Source organism: Chinchilla lanigera, unplaced genomic scaffold (genome assembly GCF_000276665.1).
Source record: "Chinchilla lanigera isolate Chin_1 unplaced genomic scaffold, ChiLan1.0 scaffold00079, whole genome shotgun sequence".
Taxonomy (NCBI): domain Eukaryota; kingdom Metazoa; phylum Chordata; class Mammalia; order Rodentia; family Chinchillidae; genus Chinchilla; species Chinchilla lanigera.
In genome coordinates, this window is record NW_004955480.1 from 8474204 (window position 1) to 8493801 (window position 19598).

Genomic DNA, 19598 nt, shown 5'->3' on the forward strand with positions numbered 1-19598 from the left:
ACAAATTGCAGCTATTGTCTTGAGCACCCACAGAGGCAGTTGTCTTTTTTTTTTTTTAATTAAAAAAACTAATGCAACAACAATGAAGACAAAATCAAAACAACACAAAAACAACAAAAAACTATACATGACCTCAAAACAAAGTGATGGGAATTAACAATGGTTGCTATATTACATACTGTTAAATTCAACAAAGTTGCTCAGTCCACCAGACATAAGAATGTAGCATTGATTAAACAATCAAAGACAGTAACAAGTAATAATAATAATAAAAAAAAAAACATTGGAAATGATTCAGAGCTTCACCATACAAGATGGTGGGAGTTCAACAATGGTTCTTATACTGCATATTGTTGTTTGTGTTTAGCTGCCACACTATGGGACAAATAAATAAATACACAAACAAGAATGTCTCTTAGCACAGAGAGCTTCTCCAGCCACCACTGATCTCAGGACCTGAGACCACCTCAGACAGTAATGACCACTTCTCCTCACACCCATAACCACTTCTTGTGAGTGGGATACCTTGGGCATCTCACAAAATTTCCTCTTGAAGTCAAGTGTGTGCAGCTGAATTTACACTCATACAATTGCACACCCCAAGGGCTTCCTCTTGCCTCTAGGCAGGATGATATATCACATATCCCAGACAGTGGGAACACTTGAAACAGGAACATTTCACTGCTAAGAAGTACTTTCATGCTTGGGCTCCTCAAGAGAAGTAGCCCTGTGCAAGCGTGGGGATCACACCTACCTTATCCGTAAGAAATTTTGCCTTGTTTCTCTGGTGTCTGGCAAGGTACTGGTCGTATAACTGGGCCAGCTTGGCTGCCAAAACGTGCTCTCGGCTAAAACAGGGGTGATGAGTGAAGATTAAACCTGAAATATCTATGTCCAGTTGGAAATTTCCAGGAGGGTCTCCAGATCCAATCATATGCTGAGTCCTGTGCACGTACTTCACGGCCTGCCAAAGGAAGCAGACAGCGGCTGGAACACAGAGGAAGCACTTACTAGATAGATAATGGTGTTCTAATCCTTAGAGGGGGAGCAGCTGGTTACGAAATACCTCCGGGCCTGTCAAGTAGGGTGGGCGCCCCATTACCTGGTTAGGGGCCTGTTCTTTTTTGAATGCTTGGAAAGCGACTGAAAGAGTGGGACTGAAAAAGGAAACCATTCCGAGTTTGCTTTCCTGTCTTTTCATCTTCATTACCCTCTCAAGTCAAAGTTCTGAGCTTTTTCATACACACTATCCTGTTTCTGGAACTCTTGGGTTATGTAGTTGGTGACCCTGAAATTTTTTAAATGTGAGAAGCATAGATTCTAGTCCCAAATGGTCATTAGTTGGGTCATAGATATGTATCTGAATTTTTAACACATGTGGGGATGTTTTTGTTCTGTAGACAGCAGCAAGAGACTTTTCTGTAATGGCCCCTAATCCTGGCACCCTGTTTTCCCAGGGGGAAGGGAAGGTATTAGAACAGGGAAGATGGGTGGGGAAGCAGCTCAGTCCAGTGTGAAGAAAATGGGAATGGAAATTTCCAACGGGAATTTCTTGGATTGTTTGGCATATAATGAATCTGATAAGTCTCTCCATTTTCCTTTCCTAAAATCTTTAAGATATTCTTCATCAGTCATCACTTCTTACTTTGTGAAGCTCAAAGATGAAGGGGAGCTATGTGGTGGCTTGAGATATATCACTCAATTCTCTTCTGCAAAGATAAGCTTTGGAAACTACTAATGTTATCTGGAAAATGATAACATAAGATGATGCGGCAAAATGTGTTATTCAAAAATTATGAAGTTACATGGAAGTCCTAAAGCCTCCAGTTGGAATTTACTTATGTTTTCATCTTTCCTCAGTTATGGGTAACATGTTCAATAATCTCTTCATTTAATTATCCTGCTTTGGAACAGGTAAGATGCTAGACCGAGACCAGCAGCCGTGGGTTCTAGCCATGGCTCCATCTTGAACTTGCTCTAGGACCTGGGCTAGCTCAGCCAGTGTCTCTGAGCCTCTATGTCTTCATCCCTAGAAAAGGGACATTGATAAAAAATCCAATTCACATTCTGTAGATCACCAGGCATAACATCAAGCACTTCAACACATCATCTCATTTATTTAACAAAGATAAATGGGTGCCTCAGTGTGGCGGGGCCCATCCTCAAATAGCAATCAATTTAGAGAGGAGAAGATCCTTAGATCTGAAGGGATAATGCCTGGGGTGTACAGAAGGATGCATGGAAATCCAAAAGGGAGCATTCCTGCATTACAACCTCATAAGATTCTAATGTTATTCTCTACTAGACTGAGAACAGAAAGGGGAAGATCTACATTGTGTGTGTTTACACACAAATATGCAGTGGATGTAGTGCAATCTGATTTCTAGTTACTATCAGACATGAAAACAGCTACCAATATTTGCACTTATTGTAAAGCATCTTCACTTGAGTAAACTCATAACCACACTGTGTTGCTGCCTGCCCTGCACCAACTACTCACAAGAAAGAATATAGGAGTTTATTTCATTTTAGACACTAAATTTCCTAGATCTTTTCCCTAGATTAGCCAACTATTAGTATGTATCTAGGATTTCTCATTTCTGATAGGACTGTAATACATTGAGTCCTACATTTATATTAATGGAATATCATCTTTTTTCATAAAAATAACACTATCCTTGATGAAAATTCCTAGTTTTCTTTAAATTTTAAAAATTGACCCTATAAAACTGATATGTTCACAAATACTGTAGACTTGAGTAGGACTGGATGAACTCCACCTCAGTACCTTCCAAAATGTACTCTGTTCCCCAAATTGGATTCCCACATATGCATTGGTCCATGTTCCATTCAGTGGAGGTGATCTGTACCTTCAGCTCAGGTAATAAAATATGAAAAACTTCCAGGATGCCTGAAAGTCCTTCACCACAGTGCTCAAAAGACTCCAAATTTCTTCCTTTCAGAGAGCAAGACCCTGAGTTCCTCATCTTTTTGTTGCGTTTCTCCTCCACTTTTATGTCTTGAGACCCAAGAAGAAGGTAGAAGCAACAGTTTCTCCCGAGCACTTCCGGGTGATAAGGTAGAGGAAAGACTACCCCTGTGCATCTCCCTCCTCCAGTCACTTGGATCTTACAGAAGCCCAGTGTGGCCATTCAGAGGTGAGTTCTAAACATACTCACTCTTGATGCTGCAATCATGGAGACCCATTTTTCTTCTCTTTTATTCAGGTAGAAGGGTAATCAGAACGCAATTATAACCTGCCTCAGTGTTAGAAGTCTTTAATCACCATGCGGCTACTGTGTGTCTTACAGTCACCCAGATAACCTGGATTAATTAAAAATTTCCATTTTACAAAGGCATACAGCTAATCATCACTTCACACACAGAATGGAAAATTCCTCTGCAGTTGCTTTGTGCCTGCTAATTCTTGCCTTTGCTTCCCTCTTTTTAAGAGGGTTCCCTCAGGGTGTGCTAGGCAGGTTCTGTCTTGTATTCTTCTTGGGGTGAGTAAGCAAGGTTTCTAGAACGACTCTATTTATTTGCTATGTGTACCTCTCAAAAAATTTTTAAAAAGAAAACTCATTGCATGGAACATTGGAAAAACAGATTTGGGCACCAGATAGACCCAAAGAAATATAGGAAAAGGTTAAAGTAATAAATAAATGAAAAGACTGCAGTGTACAAGTCAATGATAAACTTAATAGGTAGCGCGCTATGAGAAACAAAGACATAGGCCTCACAGCTCCTCCGTGGAATGGAAAGTCCTCTGTTTTCTAACACACGAGCTTTCAATCCTAGGACTGTGCCCTTGTCTACTTCGAGGCCATGTGACAACCTCTTTTGCTGTAGCTGTTCTCTGTCTCTGCTTCCCTATTTTTGCCCCTAAGCTAGGAAGCTCTACTCTCTCAAGAGCCCTGGGAGGAAGCAGCTCTTTTAGGTCCTACATAGGTGTGAGGTCACGTTGTGTTTGTCTCTCTGTGACTGCCTTACTTCACTTCACATAAGGTTTTCCAGGTTCTTCCACACTGTCTCAAATGGCAGGACCATGTTCCATTTTACGGCCAAGTAGTATTCCATTGCTATATTTGGGGCTTTGAATATTCCCCAAGGTACATGTGCTGAAGGTCTCCACAGCCTGTGGCACTGTTAGAGGTGGTGGAGGCTTTGGTTGGTGGGGCCTGGTGGAAGAAAGCAGGTCATGGGGGTGCCCTGCAAGGAGACACTGGGACATTAGACCTTCCTTTTTCTTTGCTTTCTGGTTGCCATGAGTCAAGCAGCTTCCTCAGTTTCCACTCCTGTCACCATGTGCCACTGCACTGCAGCCCAAAAGCAACAGGGCCTTCTGACCTTGAATGGAAACCTCCCAAAATAAGCTCTCCTCTCTTTATATTCACTATCTCAGGTATTGTGTTATAGTAGTGGAAAGCTGGCTGATAAATCCACTCTGCATTGATGCCACATTTTCTTTACCTGTGCATCCATGGATGGCCAATGAGGTTTTTGCTGTTGAGACTGGTGCTGGGTGTTAGTGGGGAGATGGGGACAGAGACCCATTTGTCAGAGAATATACAAGCACAGTCAGATAGGAGGAACATACGTGAGGAGATTACTGCATGGCATGGTGACTAAGGTTAATGATGATACGTTATATTCTTGGAAAGTGTAATGAGTGGATATCACATGCTATCATCATAAAAATGGTGACTGTGAGGTAATGTTGTTATTAATTTGCTGGATTTAACCATTCTACAAAGTCTATAGACTTTAAGACATCACACTGTATGTGATGAAAGCATACAGTGCTGTCTGTGGGTTAAAGAGAAACATACTGGAAGGACAAAGTGCCCTTTTCTCCCCATCATCTCATCCCACTGGTGGCTTCCCAAGGGAACAGGAAGAATGGGTCTGATCGGAGTCACCCGGAGCCCCTGGTCCTGGCCCAAGCTCTGTGCCCAGCAAGTGGTAGCCCCTGACTGTCTATTTGCCAGAGCCCCATGTGGTCTTTGGCACTGCAGGTGGTAAACACAGCAGGGCAGGTCTACTGGCTCAGCCTCTGTCTGGATGGGGAATGTAATTCATGGGCAACGCAGTGGGAAACCACTGCCCTTGGGCCCAAGGGGCAGTCTGCACTTCTCCTTAGTGCAACTGAAAGTCTGAATTTTCTGACTCCAGTGTATTTCCAACTTCTCCTAGAAGTGAGCCTAGAACTTCTAAAGGAGAGGAGACAGATGAGATTAATCAGCCCCCTCCTACTCTACCTTCCATGTTAATTGCTCTCCTGTTTGCTCATTTCAGCCCACAGTTCAGTGCTTCAGTATATCAGTGGTCATGTTGAGACGGATGGATGGGTGGGTGGACAAAGGGAGAGACTGATGGATTATTTTATACATGCATACGTTCACACTGTCTTGATCACTAACTATACCATGTACCATTTGAATGAAACCAAGTGGATGATAAATCCTTCACAGGCTAAAGCCTCATAGTTATGTCTGTTTCTTCACTACTTCCAGCATCACCTTTTTTGCATGAAGTAGCTGTTCATAATAATTGTCTGCAGTAATATTTTACAGAAATTGACACTTCAATGAGGGGGCACACTCATATATCATTCCCACACTCTCAGTGATCCAGTGAGGTAGAGAAGGTCATGACTTTTCCTACTTTTCAATAAAGGAAACAGGATGCGAGAGGCAGAGGGACCTGCCTGAAGCCACATCCTAGTAGCAGGACATCAGGACTCTGCTGGACTCTGACAACAGCCTAGGTCTGGTCTGCTCATAATCTCACTTTTGTGGGATGACCAGCTACAAACTGTGAGCTCAACAAACTGTAAGCTAAAATAAACCTTTCCTTCTTTAATTTGTGGGCATTGGGTATTTTGTCCCAGGACCAAGAAAGTAGCTAAGACCCCTCCAGAACACTGAGCTAAATAAGCCTCTGTAGGGGCTGGGGATTTAGCTCAGCGGCACAGCGCCTGCCTGGCAAGCGCAAAGTCGTGAGTTCAATTCCCAGTACCGGAAACAAAACAAAACAAAAAAAGCCTTTTTTCTATGTGAAGTACCAAGCTTTCAGTGTTTTGCTAGAGCAACAGAAAACAAATACACATGTATTATCTCATTCACTCTGCAGGGCAGACACTGCCACTATGTCTGTACTGCAGATAAGATACTGAGCACGGAGAGGAGGAGGACCAGTTTCACCCTATGAGTTGGGGGTGGGGGGAGGTGGTCTCAAATTGAACAGTTAGGACAGACCTCAGGCAATGGCTGGCTTAGAAATCTATTGTTATAGGCAGCTGAGTTAGATAGAAATATTAGAATTATTATAGGCAGTCAGACAGGGACAGGCCCTCACAGGAGCCAGTGCAAAAGACCTTGCAACTGTGGGGGAGACAGATACCTCCAGCTGTGGACAAAAGATTAAACAGATGTGCCCACATACTTCCATAGGGATGGACCTCAGGGACTGATATTCTAAATTGGTGTGGATCACCTTGAGAAAGCCAGGAAGAAAAAAAAAAAAGAGAGAGAAAACCAGGAAGAGTCACCGACCCAACCCTCTACAGGAAAAGCCCCTGTTCTGTGTTCATGCCCCCTTGCGATGTGACTCGCTTCCCCATTTGATTCCAATTTAATCAGCTTTACCTAAACAACTATACTTGTAATCTTATTGGCTGACCACAGTTTTGTTCCACCTCATGCCCACCTAGCGAGTTCCCCTGTTTCCCACCTTGGACCCGCCTCACCTCCTGGCTTTGCTCTATAAAAGTACCTAGAAGAGACAGGGTCCTTCCCAACCCACCCGGGCCCCCTTCTGTCCCTCTCTCAGACAGAAGCTTTCTTTCCCTCAATAAATATATTCCGCTCTTAACCTCCGTTATTCCTAAAATTCATCCTTTGATTTTTAGAGAACACAAACTCGTCCCAGATATCTTTCAGGTTGGGAGGTTTTTTTCCCTGTATCACGATTGCTTGCGAAACAGAGACTAGGTGAACAGAGTCAGACTCTCTTCCGCAATAGGCCTGCTGTCACGTGTAAGACAGTGATTTATCAAAAGAGAAGAATCAAAGTAGAATTCTACAAAGGCAGCACCCCGAGCTATCTGCTAAGCAAGGTGTTTTCGGGCCTATGGATTAACAACAGGGTGAAGCGAGGGTGTGCGCGTGCGCGTACCTTTTTATACAGCGTCTCCAGTCCTGCCATGGCACGGGGCTCCTGGGCCAGTGGCGGTGGCCGGGAGGGAAAGGGTTTGATGGGGCTGGGCAGAGCCAGGATTCTGCCATCGTCACCGAACCACTTCCTCCCCTGCAGATCGAACAGGGGGGGGGAGAAGCATATCTTCTATTTGACGTAAAATGGTTTACAAAGCAAACAAAACATTGGTAGGAAAATTCTGTGTCGAAGGACATATGTCATGTACCTCCTCCTGCCCCACAGAACTTTAAATGTCTCGGTTTCCCCTGGAAAGGGAGTGTTCACCAACACCCGCCCCCACAGTTAAATAAGGACATCACTCCTGACCACCCCGCAAAAAAGTTTAAGAAAAAGCTTAAATGAATACTTATGGAATTTTTTATACTCTATTCATTAAAGATAGAAGGGGAAATAATCAGAGGAGAAAAGCTTGAACCAGAGAAGAGTGTTATTTATGCAGACTTTAAAAATTAGACTGGCCTGGTGGTGGCACAAGCCAGTAATCCCAGCAGTCAGGAGGCTGAGGCATGAGGATCCCCACAAGTCCAAGGACAGCCTGGGCTGCCTAGCGCAAGGCCAGCTTGAACTACATAGTGAGACCCTGTCTCCGGACAATAACAAGGACCAAACATTCTATGAATGGGAAAGAGTTCCAACATCTGATTTAGCCGAAGCCAAGAAGCAATGAGCAGAAGATGGGGTTTGAGCAGCGTGGCTTGAGGATCACGAAATGTACTGAGAAACAAAGTAAAAACAAACACGAAGCCACTTCTCGCGGACAAGCCTAAGAGCAGATGGATGCAGGGGCGCGGCGAGCGGGCAGCACTCACGTGCTCCTGCCGCAGCAGCCGGTTCTCAGCGATGTTCTGGCTGGCACGCGCCACCTCCGGCCTCGCCCCGGTGTACAGGCCCTCGTCCTCCAGGAATCTGGGCTGCACGTTCTCGGGAAGCTTCTTGTAGGTCGGCACTGCACGGTTCACAGACAAATACCGTGAACACGCGCGCCGAACTCCACGTTTCCCACTGCCGTTTGCGGAATTCCATCAACCCCCTTTGTGTCCATGGAAACCGCAAGCTCCCTAAAGGAATTCTCGAAGCAGGAGCATAGAGATGAACGCGTCCCTTTGCATTGTCGTGCATTTGCATTTGCAGAATCAGGCATGGGAGAGAGAACACCGAAATAATACAGGCCCTAACTAAACAGGGCGGCGGGGGGCTGGGGATTTAGCTCAGCGGCAAAGCGCCTGCCTGGCAAGCGTAAGGTCGTGAGTTCGGTTCCCCGTACCGGAGAAAAACCAAAACCAAAAACCAAAAAAAAAACAAACAATAAACAGGGCGGCGCACAGAGCAGAGAGGCCGCGCAGAGCTGAGCGTCGTCGTCCCGCAGGTCTGCAGCCCCAGCACTCGGGAGGCTGAGGCAGGAAGATTAGTGTGAGTTGGAGGCCAGCCTGGGCTACATAGTGAGTTCAAGGCCAGCCTGGACTACATAGTGAGACCCTGTCTCAAAAAACCAACCAAACCTGGGGGTGGGGAAGAGAATAGGCATGTGATATTCAAATCAAAGGCCTGCGGTGCAGACTTGGTTCCTCTTTAGCTGAGCCAATTTGGGTCACACACTCCTTAGACCTCTTTCCTCTGTACAACAGAGATAATAGTTTCTATTCATTGGGTTCCTGGGAAAACTGCATGAGGTAATGGATGAGCAATTGTTCTGTAAATTAAAAACTTGGAGAGCTGGGGGATGTAGCTCGGTGGTAGAGTGCTAGCCTAGCATGCCGGAGACCGTGCATTCCAACCCCAGCACTGCAAAAAAAATTTTTTTTCACTGATTAGATGTGACCATTACCTCATTTATTTTTTCAATCTCTTTTTTATTCATGGGACAAATTTCACAGACACTCCCAGGCCTGAGTGCTCATGAGCTCTGGGATCAGGCCCAGGCCACCGCTGTCCAGTCCTACTTAGATCCCAGAGGGAGTGACCCGCAGCTACAAGAATTTTTTTTTTTAGTATATGTGCCGCTGAAGCAAGCACTTGTTTTTGATTTTTGAGACAGGGTCTCACTATGCTCACTATGTAGTCCAGGTTGGTCTTGAACTCACTATGTAACCCACGCTGGCCTCAAACTGGGGGAGATCCTCCTGCCTCAGCCTGTTGAGTGCTAGGATGACAGATGCACCACCATGCCCACCCAACAAGAAATGAAGGTCCGTACAGGATCATGTCAGAGGGTGACGTGCGCCATGAAGAAAACCTTCAGGTGGTAACAACTTGGGTGTGGAGAGCTGCAGGTCGCAGACAGGCTTTTCTCAGGAGCCAGGTGTGTACAGAGGGAGGAGCCAGTGATAGGCACTAAACCAAGTTCATCGGGGAAGAGCACACAGTCCTGTGTCTGGACCAGCCTGGGACCGCTTGTGTGAAATCTTCCCAGATGATGAAAATGCAGCTGAAAGTTTCCTGTTGCGTAGCAATGCTGTGCCCACCCTGTGCTAGATCTGCCTCCAGCATCAGTCCCGAGCTCAGGCTGCTCTGGGGGGGGGGTCTCAGGCACACCAGGTGGCCTGGGGTGCACGGCTGTACTGTCTGGGTTTGCACAAGCACACTCAGCCGTGTCCCTGTGATGACAGAAGCACCCAGGGGACGTTTCTCAGAATGCATCCCTGTCTTTATGCAGGGCAGGACAGCGCGAAGGACTGTGTGTGCTGCCAGGGGCAGAACCTCTCAGAACACTTCGGTGTGGTGTGCAAGCAGGAGAGAGCTCCAGACTGCCCTGGGGGGCGCGGAGGGGGTGTGGGCTCTGGGCTGGGGACATCTGTGAGTCTCACAATGCACCGGCCACTGCGGCAGAGCGGCTCAGAGAGACAGCGGGGCGGCCGGGAGAGGAGGCCCTGTGCAGGTCCAGCTGTGTGTTGGGCTACCCCGCTCCCAGCCGCACAGCAGCAGAGCACGCTGACGGGGCTGTGTGGCCATGTGGCTGCACCATTCCCCATGCTCGCCACCAAGCAGGGTCACACCTGTGTCTGGAACTCCTCTCTGGCCCTCACAGACCTGGGGCCAGCTACAGCTTTCCCCTCCAACCACAAAGCCAGGCCTCAGCTCATCACCACCCCGAGGGCTCCACAGTTTCTCATGGAAACGTTTAATTGCTCCCTCAGTGTGTGTGTATCTATTACACAAAATTAAACCAAGAAAGCATAAGGCTACAGGTAAGTACAAGCAGATGTCTCAACATGATCTTTCTGTGCCCTAGGGTGAGCACAGGCTCCTCTGGAAGTCGCCTCTCCCAACAGGAGTGACAGCACAGCACGGAGCGATGGTGTTTGGCCACCTACACACAGGAAAAGGCTGTCCATTCACATCATGTCCTCAGCTCACCACATAAACGATGGGTAAGTGTGTTTGAAATGCCGTGGAGTATTTCGGGGGGGGGGATTAGTGACAATGTGTCTTTTACTGCAGTAAATATATTTTTAAGAAAGTAAATATTCACTGTGCTTTTTGATCACACCTCATAGAGCAGGCACATTTCATCTGAAGGAAAATGAAAGTGTTTAAGCTGAGCAGAGAAATGAAAAGAACAAGTACCTGCTTGCCTACTGGGGATAAAGAGCATTTCCTTTTCCTTTTCCAGCCAGGTGTGGATGCTTTCGTATTCTGCGGGTTGGACTGCCACAAAATCATCAGCTGCAGCATCCAAACCCAACAGGAAGTCCTTGGCTTCCTTACCACTGAGCAGCTCTTCTTCATCCTGCATGATGTTAAAAAGAGTCTTAGTTTATTAGGAAAATAATTATGCCTTCCAAACTCATCAAACTTAACAAGTTTTACAACAAAACTGAATTCTTTTTTTTTTTTAAGAAAAAAATGAAAGCGTGGAACTATATAGCATTTCATATACAACAAGTGGGTTCTGTCATTGGTTTTCCACTATTCAGTAAACTTGGAAGATGTCAAAAGCAGAGAGGGCTGAATCAGCGAAGTGGTAAGGAAAGGAATTAGAATCCTAACCAATGTAAAGAACTTTGGCTCTGGTTATGTAGCAATGAACCTCTCATGTGGCATTGACCCCAGAGCAAAGGCAGCAGGAACCGCTGCTGGGTGTGATCAGCAGAACAGCTTTGCTTCAGGGGACTTGAGGGAACTTACTTAACCTCTGATTCTCAGTTTTCTTCCCTGGACCATGGGGATACTAGTAGACCTCTTAGGTCTTGGTAAGGATAAAACCAAATTATGCACACAAAGATCTAAGCACAGGGTGTGAAATATATGAAGTATAGGAATTTCTTTCAGTATCTTCCAAATTTTTCTCCATCGCCGCCTCCTCCTTTTCCTTTTCTTTCTTCCCCCTTTTCCTTTTATCTTTCTTTAAACATTTGAGCCTGGTTTCCAGGTTTGAGCAGTATCTGAAGACCATGGGGGCAGCCTAGCTACCTGCCTCCTAATATTTCCTCCCTAAATGTGCAAAACAATAAGAAGGGAGAAGTCAGTCTCCATGGAAACCATGCTTCCAGCATAACCTCAAAGCCAAGAATATCCCAAACATCAGAAAATGAAAAAAGTCACCAGTGGCATGCATCATCTGTCTTACTCCTGCCTCACTCTGCTTTGTGGAGGACAAAAGCAAACTGAGAAGAGAAGACAGAAAAAATAAGCCAGGGAAGGGGCCTCCAGGTTCTCTAACACCATCCAGAATGTCCAAACCCCTCTGAGCACGACAATACTTAGAAAATGTCCAGGCAGACCAGAGTAGGGCTGCACACAGCTTCCCAGGAAGTAAAAGACAAAGCAAGGAAGAAGTAGCTATGATTTCAGAAGATGCCTGGAAATGGAAACCTTGGCATTCACAAGGCGGAGCCTGATTCTCCTCCCTTTCAGAGTGCACTGACTTTTGCAACTTACAAGGAGAAGAATATGGCGGAAGTGATGGCACTGACTTCTGAGACTAGGTCCTAAAAGGTGCTGCGGCCTCTCCCTTGATTTCTCTCTCAGATCACTTGCCTTGGGGGAAGCTAGCTGCCCTCTCCTGAGAACACTCAAGCCGTGCCCCGGGTCGTCCCCTTGGCAGATGCATCAACTTGGAAGGAAACTCTCCATTCCCAGCCAGGCTTCTAGATGCCTGTGGTCTTGGCTGTCTTGTCTACAGCATCATGAGAGATCCTGAGCCAGAACAAGCTGATTTGTAAAGCAATGACTATAGAATAAGCTGAAATATTCCCACACTTCCCTAGACCTCAGTAAGAAAATACATTCCTGGGAGGCATTTTTTAAGAGAAGAGATTAGTGGTTAAGCCCAGAAATATGCCAACAATGCAACCATTGAAATATTCTGCTGTGTTTTCTCTCTTTATTTTTAATATTGTAAAATATACGCAATGTAACATTTATTACTTAACCATTCCTAAGTGCCCATAGTTCACTAACATTAAGATGCATCTTCAGAATTTTTCATCTTCCCAGACTGAAACTCTATGCCCATTGACACCAATTTCCAATTCCTTCCTCCCCTAGATCCTGGCAACCATCACTGACTTCCTCTCTGTATGATTTTGGTTGCTCTAGGTACCTTATATAAATGAAATCACACAATATTTGTCCTTCTGTAAATGTCACTTAGCATAATGTCTTCAAGGCGTCCTCTCGGAGGCTGAATAATAATGACTCACAGCCCACGTTTTATTTATCTGCTAAGAAACACAAGGGGTTGCTTCTACCTTTGAGCTATTGTGAATATTGCTGCCATGAGCCCTGGTCCACAAATACCTATTCAAGTCTGTGTTGTCAATTTTGAGGGGAAGCGTTATCTTCAGACTAGAATTGTGGGGTGATACGGCAATTTGGCTTATTTATTTATTTATTCTTTTCTGTTTAAATTTTGAAGAACTGTCTTATTGCTTATAACAGCAGCTGCACAAGTTCACAGGCCTACCAGCCATGTAGAAAAATCCATTTTCTCCACATCCTCTCCAACCCTTATTTCCTGTTTTATAATAGCCACTCTAATGGTGTGAAGTAGCATCTCATTACGGTTTTAATTTGCATTTCCCTAATGACTAAGGATGGTGAGCATCTTTGATGTGCTTGTTGGTCACTGGGAATCCTTTGTGGAGAAATGTGTGTTCCAGAACATTCTCCAGGGTGGCAGGGCATGGCTCAGTGGGAGTGCACTTGGCTAGCATGCACAAGGCCCTGGGTTCCATCCCCAGCATCACAGAATCAAAACAAACAAAAAACTTTGCCCAGCGGTATTTCATTAGTGTGTGCAATTTTTCTGTTTTTAGGTATCCATTAAAAACTGAATTTTTTTTTTTTTTTAAAAAAGGAGAAAGATCTTTGCCCGTTTCTTGAGGATGCATTTTCTTTTTAATCTTATGCATCACTCACAATTGCGGAATCCGAGCTGTAGCTTGGGTGTGATATTGGGCACAGAAATTCTCTCTCTTGTAAGATCGTGAGAATGGGGGAGGTTTTCTTTGCCTTGGAGAGAACAACACTGTGTAGGTGAAATGAATGCTAATCATTTGGGGAGAACGGCAGGAAAAAAAATCTGTAAACTGTGTTATTTCATTTTTTTTTCCCTACAAGAGAAAGGCAGGCAGATTTAATCAAAGACCCCACTGCAAATTGCGGGGTGTAATCAAGAGCTACAGAAAGCCAACAGAGGCTGATTCTTCACTAAGCAGCAATCCCACCGCTCTCATCTAGGCCAAGGGCGAGGTGTGGGGCGCCCCGGGGGCAGGTTTTCTCACCCTCCAGGAGAGGTGATGACCCTCACCCATTTCCCGTGGTGCCCCTGCTCATCACTATGACACTAAGTACCGTTTTGTTCACGCCTCCTGCGGGTGATTCTTCTTCCTCCCCTTCATCCTCCTCCTGATTGGTTCCATCTCTGTCTTTTGCTTTTGCTTTTTCCGTGGGTTTTTCTGGCTCAGGATCGAAGTTGAAGGTGAAGAAGTTATAGGCCTCTTCTGCAGAAGGGAAGCCAGGTGGGGCCTAAGGAGAACGAGCAGCTTTAGGTTATTTAAATCACATGAGCTCTGCACAAGCCCAGCATGCTCGTGCACGCCTGTAATCCCAGCACTGTGGGAGGCTGAGGCAGGCGGATGGCAAATTTGAGCCCAGCTTGGCCAATTTGGTGAAGGGCTGGGGATGTAGCTTAGTGCAAAGGCCCTGAGTTTAAGCCCCAGCATCACACATACACACTCAACAGCAACAACAACAAACAACAGAAAAGTTCACACAATTGTTATCTTTGTTGAAGGTTAACTCAGTTATGTACTGGTAATGAATTTTAACAAATCTCATAGGCATTTGGAAGCCAGTTTAAATAAGCAAATGTAGTTACTTTCTTTTGTAAAAACTGACAATTATTTACATTCTAGTAAGCATGTAAATATAATATTTACATGAGTAAAAACTTCAAAAAATGTTATTAACATATCAAAAAGCAAATTCATTGTTCTATAGGCCCATATTCAGACAGTTTTATTTAATTATGAAAAATGTAAGATTCGTTAACCTTCTTTTTAAAAAATGATCTTTTCTTGCCTTTAGCTCTTTGGATTGAAATCTTCTTTAAACTCTTCTTGGGTCAGCGCACGCCCTCCTTTCTCCCCATGATGAAAGCTGGTACACTTTCAGAGCAGAACTGTTTCATCCCTATATCTCCAGCGCCTCCCCCATGCCCCCACATTCCTCAAACAAGATGCTACTCCGGCCTCTCCAGCTGGATTCTAATACAGGATGGCTGAAATTAGGACTCTTTTCTCATTCTTTTTTCTTTTCTTGTTTTTTTCCCGGTACCCGAAATTGAACTCATGACCTTGAGCTTGCCAGGCAGGTGCTTTGCCCCTGAGCTAAATCCCCAGCCCCTCTTTTTTCTTTTATGTTCCATGACAATATAATCAGGTACATAGGTGGTCATCTGTTAATAGACGTTTATGAAAAGCACAAACAAAAAACTATGGTTTTAAAAGACAGGGTATGGTGGTGGTGCGTGCTTATAATTCTACTACTTGGGAGAGCTACATACTGAGTTCAAGGCCAGCCTGAACTATACAATGTGACTCAGTCTCAAGAGAAAAAAAAGACAGGATTCTCACCTGGGGTTTAGACTTGATTTTTCGTGCAGCATCACGGAACTTTGCTCTTGAATAACTTTGGGAATCATCTTCGTGTGGAGCTGCTTGTATCTCTTTACTTGGCTGTATGAGTGGAAAAATGACAGGTAAACCACGTAAGGTAAGAAATAAGGGTGTTGCAAATCTAGGGTTAGCCCTCTGAAGACTTGTCTTCTGACTGTGGATGCATCTTCTCATTGCGAGGCATGAAATGCTTACAAACGTCAAGTACATCTGAAGGTTAACGTTGCTGAATATTTTCTTAACACCGTCTCTCTCAAGATTAAGCAAGTGAAAATTTTCACACTTAATAAAGAGTTATTTCATTCCATAGATCAATAGATTATCCATTTCACAGAAGATCATTTCCAAACAGTCTACAGAGCATAGATATTTGGGTGTAAATAAGTCCAACAAATCCCTCAGCAGGGCACACATTCTGTTCTTATTGCATCTCTGGTCTGCTGTCCACATTGGTTTGCTGAGCCTTTTGCCCATACAGCTTGAGCATCCCTTGTCTGAAATGCTTGGGGCCAGGACTGTGTCTGATTTTGGATTTTTTTCTGACTTTGGAATATTTGCATATTTGGAATATTTGCATGTATCTTGGCGATAGGACCCATGTCTAAACACAAGATTCAAAATCCTATACGTCTTACACACACAGCCTGAAGATAATGTACCTGTGTTTTGACAGTGACTCATGATACAAGTTCAAGCATGAAGTTTCCACTTGCCATGTCATATCTATAGTCAAGACATTCTGGATTTTGGTGCCTTTCAGATTTCAGATTTATGGGTTAGGGATGCCCAGTCTTTACCGGCTTGATGTGAGAATTCTTTTATGGGTATTCTCCTTTTTCCTTTTAATACTAATCCACAAAGTACTGGTTCCATCTTCCCATCCATTTCTCTTTCCAATCAAAACCTTTTAAAACCTAACTTCTGTACTGCTTCTTTTCCACCCCCTCTACAATCCAAATGCCATACCTTCCTTTTGAGCAATTCTAAGCTGTTCCAGTAGTATATTCAAAATACACGACAGCCTTGGACTGCAAATAACTTGTTCTCTGAGTGTTCTGCAAGAGGAGTAAACACTGCTAATGGATTTTCACTTGGGAAATGAGTACTACCTTGCGATATGAGTGTAGGTGACTATATTTCACCTGACTGCAGCCGAACCATTGGTTCTTCTCTCTTGCTTGCTGTAGGATTGTGTGCAATGTTGCATTTTTGAGAAATCTTCAAAAGGTGGCCAAGGTAACTGTCATTGGATACGTTCCTTGTTAAAGTTGCGCGAAAAGAAAAGGATTTCATTGAGCCACTAGGTAGCAGTGATTCACAAGTGATAGTGAAAGTCTCCTACACAAAAATCTTCCTCTCTCTTGTCTCTGTCACACCAGCCACAAAGGTTTTTAAAGATAAGCGCAGGTTAATTCCAAGTACCCTTCAGTAAAGATTTGGCTCCTTATACAGGTGTACTTATACAAAAAGACTGGCATTGCCAGGTGTGGTGGCGCACGCCTGTAATCCCAACACTTGGGAGGCTGAGGCAGGAGGATTGGTGCAAGTTCGAGACCAGCCTGGCATACAATGTGAGCTCAAGTCCAGCCTTAACTGCATAGCGAGACCCTGTCTCAAAAAGACAGAAAAAAAAAAAAAAAAAAAAGGAATAAGGAATATCCAGCTACTAAGCTTTGTTATCTTCTTGGTAGAAGCTAACTTTATATTATCTGGATCTCTACTACAAAAGGTCTTCAAAATAGGGGCCAGTAAGTCTACAAAACAGGGGCGAGATTCAAGTTCTGAGTCCCTATAGTAAAAAATTTTAATGGCCCAATGGTCAACATAGATATATTTGCTTAGTATATTCTTTTAACATTGTTATAATAAAAAATAAGAAAATATTAATGTCTTAGACAAAACAAGTAAAAGTCTACATGCTCCTAAACTCTACTTGCTGTATTAAGGTTAACATCTCTGGACAAATTGAGGTTAATGTTGAAAATAAAAGGCTGCTTAGTTTTGTCTGATTTTTACAACTTTTTGAGCTACTACTGGTAGCTCAATGTCCTACTTTTAATGTTTATCCCCTGCTTATTTAACATGATTATAAAATGAAGCTTAAGCATCAATGACTTGCTAATGTTCTCGTGTCTTTTGTAGACAAAAAAAAAATGATGGTCATCATTTTTTTGATGCAAAACCCATCTTCTTTTGTGACCTTTAGATCCATCAGGATGAGATTTTCGATCCCTGGTTAGGCAGCATTTATGCCTCTCCTCTGCCTGAAGCAGTTAGAAGAAGGTGGACCCTTGGCCCTTCTACAACTTTTAAGAAAAAAGAATTGGGCTGGGGATTTAGCTCAGTGGCAAAGCGCCTACCTGGCAAGCGCAAGGTCGTGAGTTTGGTTCCTGATACTGGATAAAAACCAAAAAAAAAACCAAAAAACCCCAAAAAGAATCAAAGTATTGAAGGGTGGGAGTGGGAATAAGGTAGGGCGGAAGAAATAAAGATAGAAAAGAGACAAGGAAAATCCTAACTGAAAAGCTACTTTTAAAAAGACTGCAATTCCAGGGCACAGTCAAACTTACCCAAGGTTATCCATATTAGTATTCCTTAGGTTTGTTTATACTTCTTTTTTTAAATTTTAAAGAAAAAAGATAAAAATCACAATGAAACAATTTCAAAGTTGGTTAGTAGGAGAGTTACAATAATTATTCATTTTTTTTAACTGAAATTTCCAGTTATACATTTATTCCTGTCTATATTCATTTTGATCTCTTACTTTCTATTTTATACTGGCCTTTTTTTCTGAATAAAGGCTACAAGTACATTTTTTGAATACGGTAAGATATGCTTATACCAGTTAGCCCCAGTGAATGAAAAAAACGTTACAGAATTAAGAATAATGTTGATATTATTTTACCAATCCTCTTCTAGTTTCAGGAAAACTACTTCCCTAATGCAGTAATTCTATCTAGTAAGTTTTTTCTATTTCTAAACAGAATCAGAAAAAAAAGTGAGATCACAGGAAATCTACAGTTTACTAGACATTGTGTGCTTTTCCTAGTTTGTCACTGGTATTACTTGAAAATCCAGAGTAAATTAATAGGCTAGCACTTCCAAATGTGTGCTTTAATAAGTATAAAGCATATAAACAATTAGGTAAGCTTGTGGAGGAGCTGACAAAGACACATAAATTAGAAGATCAAGGTATCCATCTAAATTTTCTATATTTCTTTTTTTTTGCAGACTGTTTATTAAGGTTATTTAATATACAGCTTTTCATATGTAATTTTGGAAGTCCTTCATTATAAAGATAATTCTTCTGTCTGATGACAAACAGCAGCCACAGTGATTACTCTGGACCTCCATGTTGGATAAACTCCATTTCCTCTTGAGATATTAGTTTCCTTCTATACTTCTGAGGTAGCGTTTTTGTTATTTCTGCAGTATCTGCTGGATGTGGATGCATCAGCAACTCCGGTGATTTACACCCCTTAGAATGCTGTGACACTACAGAAGAGCGAGAGGGATCCCTGCTGATCTCAAAGCTTCTGATACACTGGGTTTAGGATTGTCTCTTCTGTCAGGGCACCTTATTAATGGTGTGTGTGGCTTGATTGCCTGGATGATCTGGCTGGCAGACGCCATCTTGTTGCCGAGTTACAATAATTAATACATTGAATATTGTTGCCTTCATAGTGGTTATTCAGAGTACAAGATATAGGCATGAATCTTGTCCAAACAAGATATTAGCACAAACTTTTCTTTTCAATGAACTAAGAGAAACTAGCTGTATAACTATCTTAATTATCTTGTGTATACTCATTTTTATTTTTCCCTTTTCCCTTTCCCCATCACAGTTTGTCTTTTCTTTTGAACAATTTCTTCCCAGTTCACAATATCCATTGTACATTTTGGATCTTATGTGTTCATTCAGTTGCTCAAACTAGTGAGACAATATGGTGTTTGCACATACGGGTCTGATTTATTTCACTTACAAGTATGGTCTCAAGTTGCATCCATTTACCTATATATACTTCTTGTAAAGCTAGAGTAGGACATGACTCTCTCAGTACCCACCCTGCCTGCCAGCAGAGGCACTGTTCTCGGCTCAGAACCAGGGGGCTGCCCTCAGCAAACACAGGATGTCTTAAAAGAGATAAGATGATTTTCCTACTAATCTATCCATAACTGTGTAAAGTTTGTAATGTTCCTATCCTATTTCATAATGTATGTTTATTATTATGTGTTTCCTACAACAACCATTGAGAATAG

At 43.3% G+C, this 19598-nt stretch overlaps 1 protein-coding gene, 1 long non-coding RNA gene and 1 pseudogene across 2 annotated transcripts in view; 1 reads left to right on the forward strand and 2 right to left on the reverse strand.

The window, feature by feature from the left end:
- Cc2d2a (coiled-coil and C2 domain containing 2A) overlaps positions 1 to 19598 on the reverse strand; it is a gene marked incomplete at its 5' end in the record, with an annotated part of 110554 nt that overhangs the window by 69965 nt on the left and 20991 nt on the right. Inside the window, 6 exon segments of the mRNA XM_005402527.2 lie at positions 755 to 964; positions 7177 to 7308; positions 8028 to 8164; positions 10783 to 10945; positions 14014 to 14187; positions 15297 to 15398. Of these exon segments, the coding sequence (XP_005402584.1) occupies positions 755 to 964; positions 7177 to 7308; positions 8028 to 8164; positions 10783 to 10945; positions 14014 to 14187; positions 15297 to 15398 (918 nt within the window).
- LOC106146461 lies at positions 8532 to 10921 on the forward strand. The gene is made up of 3 exons (XR_001230900.1): positions 8532 to 8584; positions 10448 to 10586; positions 10829 to 10921. It is a non-coding gene; the product is annotated as an uncharacterized LOC106146461 (long non-coding RNA).
- On the reverse strand, positions 18293 to 18983 carry LOC102022288 (annotated as a pseudogene).